This window comes from Leuresthes tenuis, unplaced genomic scaffold, assembly GCF_036924035.1.
Source record: "Leuresthes tenuis unplaced genomic scaffold, fLeuTen1.0.hap1 SCAF_20, whole genome shotgun sequence".
NCBI lineage: Eukaryota > Metazoa > Chordata > Actinopteri > Atheriniformes > Atherinopsidae > Leuresthes > Leuresthes tenuis.
The window spans coordinates 9,004,872-9,021,328 of record NW_027325374.1 but is presented as its reverse complement, the minus strand read 5'-3'; the positions used below and the strand labels follow the sequence as shown (position 1 = coordinate 9,021,328).

At 38.9% G+C, this 16,457-nt stretch overlaps 2 protein-coding genes across 2 annotated transcripts in view; both read right to left on the bottom strand.

Annotated features, from left to right (window-relative positions):
- Positions 1-242: 242 nt before the first annotated feature.
- Positions 243-7,236, bottom strand: dhx32a (DEAH (Asp-Glu-Ala-His) box polypeptide 32a). Its single transcript, XM_072373202.1, has 11 exons — positions 6,929-7,236; positions 5,949-6,142; positions 4,710-5,082; positions 4,373-4,612; positions 4,190-4,283; positions 3,846-3,995; positions 2,683-2,874; positions 2,423-2,563; positions 970-1,160; positions 698-885; positions 243-550 (listed from the first exon to the last, which is right to left on the bottom strand). Exons 1-11 carry the CDS (start codon positions 7,187-7,189, stop codon positions 358-360), a joined length of 2,217 nt encoding a protein of 738 aa, XP_072229303.1. The 5' UTR covers positions 7,190-7,236; the 3' UTR covers positions 243-357.
- A 5,052-nt stretch (positions 7,237-12,288) lies between these two features.
- Positions 12,289-16,457, bottom strand: part of LOC140278487 (disintegrin and metalloproteinase domain-containing protein 12-like) — an 81,421-nt gene continuing 77,252 nt past the window's right edge. Inside the window, exons 22-23 of the mRNA XM_072373504.1 lie at positions 13,935-14,110; positions 12,289-13,840 (exon numbers count right to left, since the gene is read on the bottom strand). Coding sequence (XP_072229605.1) covers positions 13,771-13,840; positions 13,935-14,110 — 246 coding nt within the window. The 3' untranslated portion in view covers positions 12,289-13,770. The remainder of the gene's footprint in view (positions 13,841-13,934; positions 14,111-16,457) is intronic.

The following is a 16,457-nucleotide window of genomic DNA, read 5'->3' as shown; positions in this document are numbered from 1 at the left end:
CTTGTTATTGTTAAGTTAAGTTTGTATGCTGCGCTTTAGTCTCATGACTTGTCATCTTTGCATCGAGGTTACCTGACAGGATGCTGACAATTGTAAGGATACAATTTTCCAGACATTGCTCATCAGCACAGCAAATTTAAAATAGAAAAAAAAAAAAAAAACCAGGATGATGAAAGAAGAAAAAGAAAGAAGCTGCATTTGTTGGATTTTTACCTGCTCTCTGAAAAAGAGGCAGAGTTGTCACTGACATATGACCAACAACTTTTAAGCTAAGCGATGAGCCTTTGGCTTCCACCAACTACAAATATAAACATTGCATCTGGTTGTTATATTACAATCTAAAATGATGGTTTAAGTTTATTGAATCGCACATCTGTCGTAAGCTGGCGTCACTGCTGCACAGCCTCTGCTATCGTCACTGTTTGCCACTGGCTGCTTCTGCGCTTTGCAGTTTCTGGATGCCTCTGGATCCAACATGTCCTGCAGTATGTCTTTGCTTTCACTAGGGGGCAGGTTGTAGAAGAAGTACAGCGGTGCCATTTGAATGAACCTGAAAGAAACATGAGATTAACTGAAAGGCACAATAAAGAATGTGGTTATTCCTGTAAAAAAAAATATGACAAACCTTTTGCAGAAGCATAAGACACAGTTGTAATCGGCACATATCGAAACTGAGCTGGAGAAAAAACTGACTTACACTTGAGGGGAAATTTTAGAGACCGTTTTCATGCAGTTTTCTGACAGATTGTACTCGTTGAAAACAATCCACTCCGGCAGTCCCAGCTTGTGTGACTGAGCTCCGTAGCCAGAGAGCGGGTGCACCTGGGCCATGTGCTTGTGTGTCAGAATGAAGTAGTTTCCTGACCCATCCACATCTCGAGCGATCTAGCAAAAGAAAGATTTTAAACTAAAAAAAAACATTAAATTGTTTGAAGGAAATCACTATATTACTTCTGACATTTTTCATACCTGCATGAAGAATCCAGCCAGCAGAGCTCTTTTGAGGTTGTTCGTGTTTGTCTTTGTTCCAAAGGAGGGTTCAGAAATGGGAAGCTCAATCCTGTTCAGGGTGTCGGTCAGCTCTGATCTAATAGCCTCGGCCATCTTCAGGGCAGAATGATCCAGAAAATAGCCTTGGCACCACTTTTCAGCAGTTAAGTCTGTGGAGAAAGAAAGACCGTAACTCACATAGTGAATCATTCTGACAGGTCGACAAAAAATAAGAATCAAGAGTTCCAGTATGGAACTTCAGACTAACTTTGAATCATCTTAATGCTGTCCATATTTATTAGATACAATTAAACCAACTTTTTGACACACTAAGGGGTTTGTTAATGTATGTATAAGATATTAAGCATATAAAGGACCATAGTGAACAATATTACTGGGGCAAAATAATGCTCCAAACTACCTATTTGAATTAATCTAAGTTTGTTTTAATGGTGTCCGTAAGAGTTGGATACAAGTAAACCTACTTACTTATTTTCCTTCATTTTTAAAACCTACTTTCAAACTAATTTGACTGGATAAGAATAATTAACTTGACACTCTGGATGAGAAGGATTCAACAGAATCCAGCAGCTTCAAAAGGTGAGTAAGAACAGTGTGCAAGCTATTCACTGGAGATTATATTTGATACTGATTTTAAATAAAGGCGTTAACACATATGGCCACGCTACCTGGGTCCAGTTCTGCTGTAGGTTAAGAATTTTGTGCTGAAATGGCTTTTTTGTGAATTGACACTTTCAAATAAATTTTGAATAAATAATTGAAAACGTCACCAGATAAACGTCTGGAACATCTGGATTAAAAAAAGAAGTTCTTCTGTCATATCAAGCTGTTTTAATGCCAAATTATTGGAGTTCTTTATTCATTGTGCTCTGTCAAACTTGCTCTAGTACGACTCTTCCCCCTCTTATTTCTCAGTTTTTACATCCTTGACTCGTTTCCTCACATTCTGGTCCTTCCAACTGGAATGCAAGTGGAAAGCATGGAACGGACGCAACAGGCTTTAACAAAAATGTGACATCCTTCCTTTGTGGCCATTATTTTGAAATGCTGATAAGATAACATGAATGACACAGCAGCGGCACATAGCCACTGTTTTATCATAGGCAATCATTGTAACTTATGATCCGTCTAAAAATGCAACGGCCATGACAGCTTAAATGTTTACTTTTATTCTAACTCACACCGTGATTTGATGTGTCACAGCTCTTAAAAGAGAACTTGGTAAACAACATAAAAAGGTTACACAAAATGGGGAAATGAAATGATCCCCAGGTTTAACTTGTGTTGTTTTTTTTTCCATAGAAGAGAGCAGAATGTGAAACACTATCAAGGCCGGCGTTTCAAAACTATATTGCTTGCAAATTTAGAAATTGAACCTTGTATAAATAGGAAGTGGTTTCTGTTCACTTACACTGTTCCTTCTGGCTTTGTTTGAAGGCATTGTAGATATTTATGAGGGTGAAGTGATCGCCCTCAGGATGCTGGAATTTTCTGTGACACTGAACCGCCTTGTGGGACATGTCAGCAGACGATTCCAGGAAACAGCTCGGCGCTGAAGAGTAAGAAGCAACAAAGTCAACATTGATGAAAGAAATAAAGAAAAAAATATATAAACAAGTCTCATTCTGACGATAAAACTCAGAACATGAACACATGGCGGCACGCACATACCTGACAACATGGCTGCAATTGTCAGCATCTCACTAACGCAGTCAAACTCGCAGGATGCGAGCAAAGCTTTGGCCATCTGAGGATCCAGAGGGATTTCTGACACGATGATGCCAATTTCAGACAAGTTTCCATCATCATCTAAAGCGGCGAGGTAATCCAACTCCTCCAGTGCCTGCATGAGACCTTCTGGATCTGCAACGAGCAATGAGTCAGCAAACATCTGAATGATTTCGATACAAAATTATACTTAGCGTTGATACAGTAGCTGCATATTGTAGAGGCAGGTGGGCCTGTTTCACTCAACAAAATGTCACTGAAGTTTAGTGATGTGAGAAGAAGAGGGAAAAGAGAATAAAACCGAAAGCACACTAGAAAAAAGAAAAACTTCAAAACTGAAATATGAATTTTGTCATGAGGGAAGTGTTCCCTTTAATTCTTCATGTGTTTTCTAACCAATAGTTTTTTCTGAAATGTTGCTTTTTCTGAATTTGTTTTCTTTTGTTAAACTTTTATTGTCTAGTTGTTGTTTTTTTTTCTTTTTCAGTTTGTCCAGACTGTTCTAACGTTAAGTTTCCCGATACAAATGCAAGAAAAGACAAGAGCTGGCATACCAACATCAGTTTATGTCGTCAGAATAATGTGAAAAAAATCAATTAGATGCAATTCACGCACGTTTTGCTTGCATGTACCTTCATGCTATTGCACAAGAAAGCATATTTATGTATTAAAAATGCATTATGTCATGTGCCATTTGTGGCACATTGTGCAGAATTTTACAGATATTACAGTTTATTTGGCCTGCACTTGCACTTCGTTGTACCTTTTTTCCGGTGCTGCACTAAACTAGACACATTGTATAACCACTAATGAGCTGGCCTCTTTTAGTCTGTACTGTTTGTGTAGGGGTGGGTCAGAGCTCAGACAATGGTTACTAACCAAGTTGTCAGTTCAGCTAAACCATGGATGACTGGACCCAAACAGCTACATGGAGCATATTTTCCTTCAGCCAAAAGACTTCCCTCATACAGATCTTTGGTTGTGTTTTAGGGTGAGGTAGATGTCATTCATGGGAACCAGCAACAGAGAGCTAAAAATGTCTGTTATTTCCAATTAATCCTCTTTCAGTGGCAACTTGTCAAATTTCCTTTGAAATAATACGGCACCTGGTCTGTCGATGAAATGACACTGTCCAAGGCCAGCTATTTCCATCCTCTTCAGGAAGAGAACTGTTGGTGCGATATTAGACTCCAAAATCTGTGGGGGGGTGTCTGCCAGGGCGAGGCTTGCCTCTGGATACAGGCGGAAACATTTACCTTGGAAATAAAATTGCAGTCAAATGTAGCTTTAGATGGTGTCGTTTGACTGAATAATGCCACAAAGTCTTTTCTCTAGCATCATTCATTTAGGAATTGCAGGATGGTCAAAAAAATAAATTTATAAGCATGTGATTCAGCTGCATAATACTAAAAGATGTTCCGAGAACAGCCTTTTATTCAGGACGAAATACCTGTTGGTCCAGACAGCTGTTTGCGTATATCTGCCTGACACTGACTGATGGGCTGAAGTACCTTGGAGTAGGCTCTCACTCTGGGATTGTAAACCTACAGAAAAAAGGTAAAACAAAATACTGATAAATATCAGCAGAATTCTCTTTTAAGCTTGATGCTTCTTGTAGGAAATAATAATCTACCATTTTTAACTGGACTCCTGTGTCAATGACAAAGTTCACAGACTCTGCAGTCCACCACACATCCTCCCCTTTTTGGGTAGAGAGGAAAACCCTCCTGGACTTTGTGGAGCCCGATAACTCAGTCAGGACAGGCAGCAGCCCTCGCTGGCTTGGGTACAGGACTATGGGCTCCATTTGGTCCAGCTCCCTTCCCAGTCTGGAACTCTCACTCTGGAGGATGCTGTAAGCACTGTGGACTTCCTATGGAAGAGGTTAATAAAAGCTAAGTTTGTCACGAAAAATTTGGAGCCATAAGGTTGGGTCCAATGAAACAATACTTGAAAAAATCATTTCTTACCTTAGCTGAGGCAAAAAATACAACAATATCTCCACTCTCTTTGGTTCGGTGGATCTCCAACACCAGTTTCAGTGCCGAGTAGAAGTAGTCTTTGTTGCTGCTGTTGCTGTGGACCACCTCAACAGGGCAGGAGGCCTCCAGACCGATGAGCGGGATGTTGCCGTAGTGTCTCAGAAGCTTCTCCGTCATGGGAGGCACAGTTAGGACCACCACCCTGAGATCAGGCCTCTGCAGCAGGATGTCCTTGAGGAGACCCAACAATATGTCTGTGCTTACTGTCCTCTCGTGGGCTTGGTCAATAATAACAACCCCGTAGTGCTCCAGGAAAGGGTCTGACATCATCTCTCTCAGCAACATATCATCAGTAGAGTACCTGATGAATTATAAAATATAGAATGTGTAGGTTTTGCTGAATGGGAGAACAGTTGGCATACAGAGAGTAGGAGAGGAATTTTCATTCAGTTGCTGCTTAAAACTGCAATAACTGAATTATTTGGCCACTTGTGAGCAGCATACATACTTAAAGCTCTGGTTTAAATGAAATATCAAAAATATTTCAATTTTTTTTTTTAAAAATCAAGAAGCTAGTAAGCATCTCTTTCACTTCTAAATGCACCACTATGCCCAGCAGTTAGTTGCCAGCCGTCAGCCTACAGTTTGGTAGTAAACAATGGGGTTCAAATGTTTTTAGAATGTTTTTGTGGGCAAAAACTTTCTTTCAATACATTCTTCTTAAAAAAAAGCTCATTTTAACCATTTTAAAGATCTTATCACTGGTCAAACTAACACATGAGGTGAAATAAGACCACAAACCTATCACCAGCTAAGGTTTGCTGGATTTACGTCTCATTGATTTTTTTATCAAAGTTTTTCAAAGACAGGCTAAAACTTAATTCCAAACCAATTTTGAATGACCCTCCAGGTCATGTCATAGATTTTCTTCAAAATGATCATATGAAAACTTAGAATTCATCAGATTTAGGTTTGCCGTGAACATCCATCAAACGACATCGCTGTTGTGGATGTTTCAGTGTTTTTAAGGATACTATGATTTGCTCACTTTACTTAGTCTGCAGCAGAATCCTCACAAGTATCTGTGTGTACTATCAGGAACATACCTCCAAGCATAAGTGAGGAAAACAGGCAACAAAAAGATCCTGTCTGACAAAGATAGTTTGTATTAAAATGTCATTCTACAACTGGCAGTGAAACAAACTGAGTGACAGTTCATCAACAAACCTCAAAACAGTGTCAGAGGAGCAGCAGGTCTCCAGAGGAATGGTGTAACCCACTTCATGGCCTATGTTCACATCCATTTCGTCAGACACGCGTAGGGCCAGATCTATGGCCTGCTGTTTGTTGGTTTGTGTGCACACAACCATGCCATGCTGATACTGAGCAGACAGGCAGAACTCTGCACACCACTGAGGGATCTGAACACAAATAGTCACAAAAAGTTGTTCACAATCCACACTTTATTGTATGTCTTCATAGTTAAATATGCCCCAGAATATCAATAGTACAACATGTTTTTTTTTTTTTTATTCACATCAATTTTGTTTTCTCACATGCAAGCATGGTTTCAGGATTATACCAACAGCTTTAGCTTAAGCGGACAGCAAACCAAACAGTGACGAGAGATATCCAATGGTATTATCATTCAGAATGCAAAATTGCTTTGGCAGCATGCAGCGGCTCCAGTGGATCAGGGCTTAGCAGCAGGAGGTCCCTGAACAGGCCTGCTGGAGCCTTTGTGCACATAAGGGAGCAAGCAGGCAGGCAGGAGCTTGGTCAGCCTCACAGTGACAACAGCAACATCTGCTGAGCTGGACAGCTTCTGTTCACACAAGCATGGCAATGCTGGGCAAAAATTCTCAACTCAAAGGTTTCATTATGATATGTAACCAAGGAGAGCAAGTTTTTCTCTTGACTGAGCTGTCTGGATTGAGCATGTGACAACAATATGCTACTTGTAGCTACAAACAAGGTTATGCTGTGGTATCTGGGGCCAAATGGAATAAAATGAAAATATCTGAGCAGAGGAAAAATAAAGTAAAGGGACTATTATTTAACCTCTATCTCTCAAATATTGAAAACAGCTATTTTTTTTTTACTTGCATGCAACATTAACAGATACATACAAAAATAAACGTAAACTTGTTCTTTAACCATTTTTTTTCTGAAATCCATTCCCTAATAAGATACAAAAAATGACATACCTGTGTACTTGTCCCAGTCTTTGCTGTCCCAGACACAATAACCAGCTTGTTGTTTACCAGAGCATCTTCAAACGGGCACTTTACCTTCCACACAGGCAGAGTCTTTCTCTCTTTCAGTAATTTGTAGTAACGAGAGGAAAAGGGCAATCCATCAAACTGATTTAACTCCAGATCATCTCCAAAACCAAATGAATCTTCTCCCGGACATTCCTCATTCTCTGGGAAAACGTCTGGCTCTATCGAGCTACTTGGCTTCGACATGACACGAATATATTTATTTAGACACGATAACGCAACGGTTTTTCAACCACTCCAGCTTTAGGTCCATTCAGTTAAAAAAAGGAAACAAAAATCAGTCCAAACAACATAGCCTACTTTCTCGTATTTGGATGGAATTGATGATGAATGACGATTTCAAAATCGCTGGAAAAACATAGGCAAAGCTCTTCAAAGTTTGGAATTGTCCACACTGGAGCTTGCTGAAGCCCAATGCGCACGGGTGCGTAATTTCCCCCCCGGCATGCCTTAACACGTGTTTGGGAGTTGTCCAGAGGCTCAAGTCATAATCCCCTGAATATCATCCAAATAATCACGTGTAAAACAGCGAGTACGCGCTATCTGTATGTTCCCACGAGTGCGGATATCCTCAATATAACCTGCATGTAATGTTCTAAGTAATATGATAAGTGGTCAGTCTGCTTTAAAAAAAAAAAAGTATAAAGTAGAGTATGATATTATTGGCCATGTCTGCCACATTTTAATTAAAATAAACAAAGAAAGAACCAGTTGGGCACATGGGTCAACGATGATAACGATTCTCATTTAACTTTTGTTTCGCTATATGACAAATCTTCCAAAATTTAAAATAAAATGTCATATGAGTGTAAACACAAGTGACTGGTGTAGAACTGGATCATTTTCCAATTTTGCAACCATGTCAACAAGAGAGAGCCAAGCAAGCATGGTAAAACACTTAAACACACATCACAGGAGCACTTTTTTTGGTCAAAAAGAATAAAATATGAACGGTTTCGTTAATTCATTTAATTTAGTTTCTTTATAGATTTATGTGGTCATAATTTGACTTTAATGTTACTCTGCTCTAAGATCAGAAAGTATCCTCATCTTTTTCTGTATAAGGATTTTCACAGATTACATCAGAGGCCTCAATGACATGAAAAGAGAGAGGGAGGCCAAATTAAAGGAAAAGGAAGGGAAGTTGAGGGCCTCAACCAAAAACCTGGTCTGCAAGGAAAGAACTTACTAGAAAAATTAAACTTTTGAACTGTTTGAAGAAAATAAACAGCGGCCACTGAACAGCAAAATAATGACCCGAAGGCCGATGTTGACCAAGCCAGCAAGGTGCTCAAGATCAAGACGAGAAGATCTGCTCATTTAGCTGAAGTCTGGAGGAAAAGAGAGCTGAGCAGGTTGTATATCCGAAGTAGAGCGTCCTCACCCAGAGTCAGCAGACTGAGAGGGTGAGAACCACTGCTGAGTCCAGCAGGTAAGGAGGTTACTGGAAGAGCTCCTCACAGAAAAAGACCATCAGATAAACGAGGCCATCATGATGAAAAAAAGACGCACGGATGCTCATCTTGACACCTTGGTCCAACTCAATAAGGTGGAGGCAGCTCTGAAACAGAGCCAGCTGTCATGTAAAGCTCTGGAAGAAAATCTCCATAAAAGAATGGCAGAGAGAGAGGAGCAGTATCAGAGAGAGCTCCAAGAGAAAGAAGAGACCCCTGCTGCTGTCCATAACATCAGAGATGAGCTTTCCACGATCTCTGAAAGTTGGAAGAAGAGGGCCTAACAGCTCGAGAAAAAAAAAGGGAGAAGTGGAAGATATGATGCTGGTGAAGGAGAAGCTCTGGCTCTACCTGGAAGCTGAGAAAAACGAGGAGGTCCAGCATCTCGTCAATCAAAACCTCCACCTTCCGTTACTTAACAAAGTCTTGCTGATTCAGTTTATTTCAGATGACTTTAAATTACGTTGTCTTTATCATTTTAGAAACTGAAAGCAGAGAAGCAAGAGTGGAGCTTCTGGAACTGGAATTCATGGAATTGCAATGGCAGAATGTCTGTTATTCATCCAGTTTATAATGAACAACCTGCCTCCTTTCTCCTACTTTAACCCTCTTCTCACCTCTTACCCTGATCCCACCTCCTTCCTGATACTTTGCTCTTACAGCCTAGCTGACCTCTATCACCCCAACCCCTCACATTTCTTCAAACCCTACTTTTCTCCGAAAGCCCTCTTATAGCCTACCTTAACTTTTTCATCCTTCCTTACCTTTCATCCACTTTAACCATCTTCACACCCCTTACACTGACACCTCTTCAACTATCTACCTGAAACCCTCCTCTTACCTCCACCTTCCCATCCTGTCCTCTCAACCCCCAGGCAGCTGTTCCTGAGTCTGGTTCTGCCAAAGACATTTTCTCTCCACTGTCGCCTTGTGCATGCTCAGGATGGAGGATTGAATCGAAGAGATGTTTCAATGCAATCTGCTGGTTTCCTTAGCTAGACAACTTTCTTTCTAATTGGCATTGCATGAATATAGAAAGGGAGAAAGACAACAATACCAATGAAGCCATATATTCTAGGTATGTTGATTGGACCAGTTACCACAAATAAAAAGCAGGCAGCTCTGACGTGAGACAGAGAGTGGAGGGGAGGTGTCAAGTGTATCCGGGAGAGTCCTCTGCTGTGTGGAATTATAACGGCAAGATAGTTCATGGCTACCTGAGCAGCACAAACTGTAAGATTTGTCAAAAAAGTTTCTTCCCTAATCTTGAAAGTAAGGAAGGTGTTTGCCTACACGGGATTCCATTCTGGGAGTCAAGTGTTCTTTTGGGATAACATGTCTTGAGTTGTTTAAGATATAATGAAGCTTGGCCATTAGGGATTTTAATTTGAGGAGAAGAAATTTGAATTCTGCTCTGTTTTACAAGGAGAAAAGTGAAAACAGGAGAATTATCTCAGCAATATTTTGGATTGGCTGGAGGCTTCTCAAAGAGTTATTGGGACATCCAGATAATAAGGAATTGCAGACTCTGTTCACATACACAACAGTAAACTGATTTTGAGTCTTATCCTGTTTAAAATGGAACATGAGAGACCTGGTTATTCATATCTCAGTGGTTTGTTGGTCTTAACGGGTCGTTAAGTCACCAGATTTCTGATCATGTGTGTGCAATTTATTTTCTATTCTATGGAATGTTGAATAGAAAACACATTGTTGAAAATTACACAAGCGGCTTCCAACCTTTTTGATTCCTGACATCTTTTAAACTACAGTTTGTATCAAAGGTTCATTTTTAGATATTTGAGTTTTAAACAGCTCATTCAGATTTTGTTTCTTCTCTCTGAACATCTAATTTAGTTTAATTTGAATACAGTATCAAATAATCCAGTATATCTTAAAAGAGAAAAAGGTAAAACACTGAAAACAGATTTTGTGGATATGATTTGAACATTTTGACGTGTATGTGCATAGAAGTGCTGCCTCTGCACCAATACAGAAAGCAGCTACCAAAGGTACAGAGTCAACTTGTCAACATGTACAACAGGCACTGGAACAATATATGGTAATTAATACATATAAGTCACCAACACTATGGAAAATAAGTATTTTAAATGTATTGACTATATTAACTATGCAAGAATGTGATTAATGGGATTAATCTATAAGCCTATATAACCATGACGATGATGTTTGGATATGGATAAATGAATGTGATGTATGCGCCAACCCAAGCATTTAAATAAACAAAGCTTAAACTGTGTCTCCTCATATTCTGTGAAGAGAGTAGAATCTTGAATAATCATCCTCTTAGATTTATTTATCTAAATTTAGTTATTTTTTCTTCCTGTAATAATCTGAAGACTCTTCAGACTTAAGTAGTGTCCATCTAAATAATTGTGTGTAAATGAATTCAACATGGCTCCACTTACAGCAAATACAACCAAAACATGCTGCTCACAGACTGATGATTCTGTAAATTAATTTACAGGACTGTATCTTTGAAATATGACTATTCCATATACAAATTTCATATACAATGTCAGCTGGAGGAATCAAGACTTACTCAGACATATTCAGTATTTTCAGGCAGGACTTTTACTTCAGTATTTTATCACTGTTATATTGGTACTGTCACCCAAGGAACTAAATACTTATTCTTCCAATGTTAACTGCAAAGCCTTTTCTAAATTGGCAACTAGTTTTTGAATTTTTGCAAACTAAGCTTTCAATTAATGGAGTAAAACATACAAATCATCCGATAATGAAAACAAAAACTGACTACAATAGTAGTTTCCTGCCTTTTCACGAACACACGAATAACAATAATGCAATTCTACGATGGAGAATTTACCATTTATTGCTTACTTTTAAAGTTTTAAATGGATTGGCACCATCTTATCTATCTGCTCTTCTCAACATCCACACCCTGTAAGAGCACTGCAGCTTTTGCAGTGGCTGCCCCAAATCTGTGGAACAGTTTCCCTTTCTAACTATGCACTGATCAGACTGCAGATATCTTCTATATTTCATATCTAACCTCTTTGGCTTTTGACCCGAGTAGAATATAATATCTGAATTGATTGTTTGCATTGTATTATACTTTAATCTCCTCTTTTTTTCTACTAATTTGACTTTCTGTCTGTGCATTATTATTGACTATGAATCACTTTGGTCAGCTTTTGCTAAATAAACATATATATATAAATATATATATATATATAAACTTGACATGACATGAGTTCAAATTCAAAGCGTTCAAACGCTAGACACAAAATGTTCTTGTGTTGATGTGTAGGATTAGAACCCATCATGTCCTTATTTCCACGTGCATTTACTTTAGGATTTTATGTAAAGACACTTTGATGCAAGTGGTTCCTAACAAACACATACAATCCTTTAAATGTATGGATTTAAACATTATTTGAAACACTTAGAGAGATTTTGTCAAATTTCTTTTCGACGGACGCTCAGACTGTTAAAATAAACTGTGCTGTCACAGCTGTCGTTGTTAAAGTTGAACCAGTATAAAGACTTAATAAATACCAATGAAAAAAGGTAAATTACTTGTGTTAAAGCGATTCAATTTCTTTTTGTTGTTGTTGTTGCAGTTTGACTCAAATATAAGAAACTCCAGAAATCTCTAAACAAAATGGTTACTTTTTGTACATTTAAAGCAGTTACGATTTTAAAATGTGACACTGTAGGAAACATGTCTCTGTGTTCAATTCAAACAGACAACAGTTTAAACTCAGGAACCAGAGGGAGAATGTTTTTTGTCGACTGTCTTGCTGTGAAAAAAAAGTGCACAAAAATCAAAGACAAACATTCCTCTGTGGTTGAAAAACAGTTTTACTAATGCTGCTTGTGTGTTCACAATACCATGAGCCGACACTTTGACTTTCATATACAAATGAAGTATCCAACAGTCATAATAATAGAAAAAGAAGAATTTCTCCATGAAAATGTGTTCACCTGTAACACAAGATACATAGTACTTACAGACATAACGTACAGAGATGCGATGGCACTCAAATGCTGCCTATTAGTACGTGGACGCAGAGCATTGGAAAAGCAAAGTAAACAAAGCTAGTGCATTATTATAAAGATAACAGTATCAAAAGTAACAAAAGTCTTTCCATAGCAGTTTTCAGCCAAAATATTTGTAAAGAACAGCTGTGTCTAAAGGAAATGTTGCCCAGTGTGATTGTATATACTGTTTATATGCTGCACTGCAATTATATTCTGCAAAATATTCATTCTTCCAGAATTATGAAACAAGTATGCAATTTATTACGGATTTTGGATACAGCATGGATACTGTTTTTTAAAAAGACTAATAATTGCCAAAGTAAAAGTAAAAAAGAAGAATGAATAGAAATCAACAACTGCCTGTGAGTCGTAGCTGACACTGAGGAGCCATTGAGCTTCACAGAGCAAGAAGTGTGTCCTTTTCAAGTGAAACTATCCTAACATGATTTAAAAATCTACATATGAACAGTGTGGACAGACAGCGACGGTTTACATGTGAGCACAGTCCTTATTGAGTCCACTCTTTAATCAGAGTCCTTTGTGCAGAGAGGTATAGAGTCAAGTCCTTACAATACACAATCTTTCAGAGGAGTTCACTTTCTGGAGAGACACATGTGTTCTTGAGCTCAGCTCCTTTTAGATCTCTGTTCAGTTCATCCCTCAGTGCCCAAATCCCTTCAAGAGAGATTCTTCGTTTGTGTTAATAAAAAGGAAGTGGCAAAACAGCAACATTTCCCAATTTAACATTTTATTACATAGATGGAGATGAAACAGGCTGGCAGTAACACCACTACGTGTTTTTTCTGTGGTCGTTTCAAGTCTCATCAGACTGGCTCAAAGATGCTAAGGAGAGCATTCCTCTTTAAGAAAAGTCTCATCTGTCATTGCACAAGACACTTTTTAATTGTACACAAAAACAAAATGCAAAAGGTTCCCTTCATTAAAACTATCGTATTTTTCACAATTTTTTTTTAATTGCAATCCCTCTCCTTCATAACGATCAGTTGATATGGAAAAAAAAAATGTAAAAGTTCAAAGTTGCAACCGTGTAGTAAAAGTGTCTGGCACAGTGCACCTGGGTGGCAATAAATACAGAATATAAATACTTTACATGTACCTGAGCTCAGACTTGTAGCACCATTCAGAGACAAAGCACCAAAGGGACATAGCAAATCTCCCGATTCAAAGCTCAGAGACGCCACCATCTTTTTAAGGTTGTCAGAGTTTTCATAGTGCAAAATTTCCTTGTGAGATATTACCACAATGTCCCTTTTGGCCAAAGTCTCAGCTGCTGTATTTAACGTTGGCAATTATGCAAGGCTTTGGTAGTGTTGGAGGTTGCTTAGGACTTGGTCTAATGAGAGAAAGAAATGACACAAATATGTGAGCGATAACAGTCACAATTTTGCTTTTATATAGGTTTATATATAATAAAGTTGTCAGCAGACCTGTTAGGGTGAGGGACAGGGCGCACAGGTCTGGGGCCACCACGTACAGGGCCACAAACAGCAGAGGATCCTTGGACTACAGTGTGGCTCTGCACTACAGAGGGACTTCGCACCAGACGAGAGGTCCTTGGATCAGCAGGGAGAGGTTTCTGAGGAGGACTGGGCTTCTCCAACTCCTGTTAAAGGACAGGCAGGTCAATGTAATGACTGAAAATCTCCACCAGGGGGCACACAGAGACAGACCATTACATTTCTGTGTAAGTGTGCTTTTCAAGTCCTGCTCTTTCAGGCGCCAGGGCTCGCCTCTCCCTCTAAGCGCCATGTGATGAGAGGAGCTATCATGTGGCTTTAATCTTCTCTAGAAAACTGAGGTCAGGACAAAAGGCTGCTACCTAGACCTCAGCTGGTCTCCATTCACTCCCTCATCTCCTTCTTGGCTCCACAAACAAAACAGACAGAAAGGATGTGCAAGGGCAGAACATCAGACGTCACACTGACGGCCAATATTGCCACACGATGAAGGAGGCCAGCTTCAGCTTCATCCAAAAAATATCAAAACAGTATCAAACAGCAGGGAAGTCAATTGCAGTCAACTGAACAGAGTGTTTCTTATAAGCTGTTTAACTGACACATGAAGCGACTGCAGACATAGCTAAACAGAATTGACCCCAAATCTCACAAGCTAGAGTGAAGCAATGCCTCAATGCCCCCAGCAGAGAGCTTTCACTTATGTTTTATGTTCTTTGTCAAGATGTCTGAGCTGCCAAACAGCTGCTAAAGATACTATCGGTGAAGTCTGCTGCCAAAAGGAATCACTTTCACATTCTGACTTTGAATAGGAGCAGCTGAGTGGGTCTACTTCCGAAAATCAAAACACTGCCAAGAGCTGCTGCACGGCACCTGTTGAACAGGTGTATGAAAATCAAGGAGCTTTGTGCAATTTACACTATGTATTCTGAAGCAAAGTACATAATATCATTTCTCAAATGTATGTTTTCATTAATGCTGCATTTTGCCTCACATTCTTCAACGTTTGCATCTCTGATGGTTTGGTATTTTTAATGAACTCTTTTCTTATGTTGTCCCTCATTTTCTGTTTTTACATCAACTTACAGGTACCACAGTAGCAACATTTTGTGGACACCTACAGTTGAAATAATTCATACCAAAAACATTTCTGGCAAATTGAGAATTCTTCATTCACTGATGGATTTCTTCTTACTGCATATAAAAATGAACAAAGTGGGAAAAGATGGTGTTTGAAGAGTTATCAAATTCTTTAAAAAAAGATGTTATTCTAAAATTATTCATACCTCTTCTCAGTAATCTAATAAAGCAATATTACATAATAATATTAATGTAATATAATATTACTATTAATAATACAGTAATCAAAAATAAGTTGCTATAACTGCTAACACGCTTTTTTGTATTTCTTTACAGTAATTTGGGAATTTTTGCAATGATCTTCAGCTCTTGAAGGTAAGAAATTTTCCTTCCCATCAACCTAGCCTTTAGTTCCCTTCACACTAGAATGAGATGGGATTCGGGTCTGTACTTTGGCTGACTGGCTGGCTCCAAAATGCTGATATATATCAACATTTTGGATTGGCCCAGCTGGAGTCCTGACTTAAATCCAATTCAGAGTCTATGGAGGGAACTAAATCAAGAATAAGGCATAGACGCGTTCCTGACTCAAAGACTTGGTGATAGTTGCATAAGAAGAGAGGATCATAAATCCCATTAGAGAGATGCAAAACTCTTGTAAGCTAAAGGTATATTTTAGATGTCACATTTGTTGCTTGAAAATACACAGAAATTGCCCGACATGGGCTAATTCAATGCAAACTCATTCACAGGACTTATTACACTAACCATAGATTGTCCCAATGCTGCAGATGCATGTAATAGATGCACATGTTTTGGTCATGTCCAAAACTGGTGGACTTCTGGTGTAAGATATTTGGCAGTCTTCACATGGCGCACAATGTTATGGCTGAGCCCCATCCCCTCCCTGCTCTTTTCGGTGTCTCACATACCAAGATGTTATCTGCCGAATTGTGTCACTCTATAGCTTTACGTACCTTACTGGCTGAGCGCTTAATTTTACTAAACTGTAAGAACCCCATGCTGCCATCTTATTATCGTTGGATCAAGGAAGTTCTATACAGCTTAAGTTAGAGAGGCTGAGGTTCTTTCCAAGGGTTTTTTGACAAAGTTTGGAACCCCTTGCTGTCTGCGATAGCCTCACTAGATATTGCACCTGAGGAGCCAGATATCTGACTTCTTCTGACTGAGAACACTGAAGCAAACCTACCCCAATTTCCTTATGTCTTTTCTTTTCTGTTAATTTCTCTGATTTTATCATACTTTTATCATACTTTTATCATACGTAAAAAAGAGAGACTGAAGCGATATTTCACAACACTTGTTGTTGATCGATAATGAAACACTCTTGCACCGATTATCTCTGAATTCTGTGTTTGTGTCAAATTGTTTTTCCTTTTGTTCTTATCTTTAGAG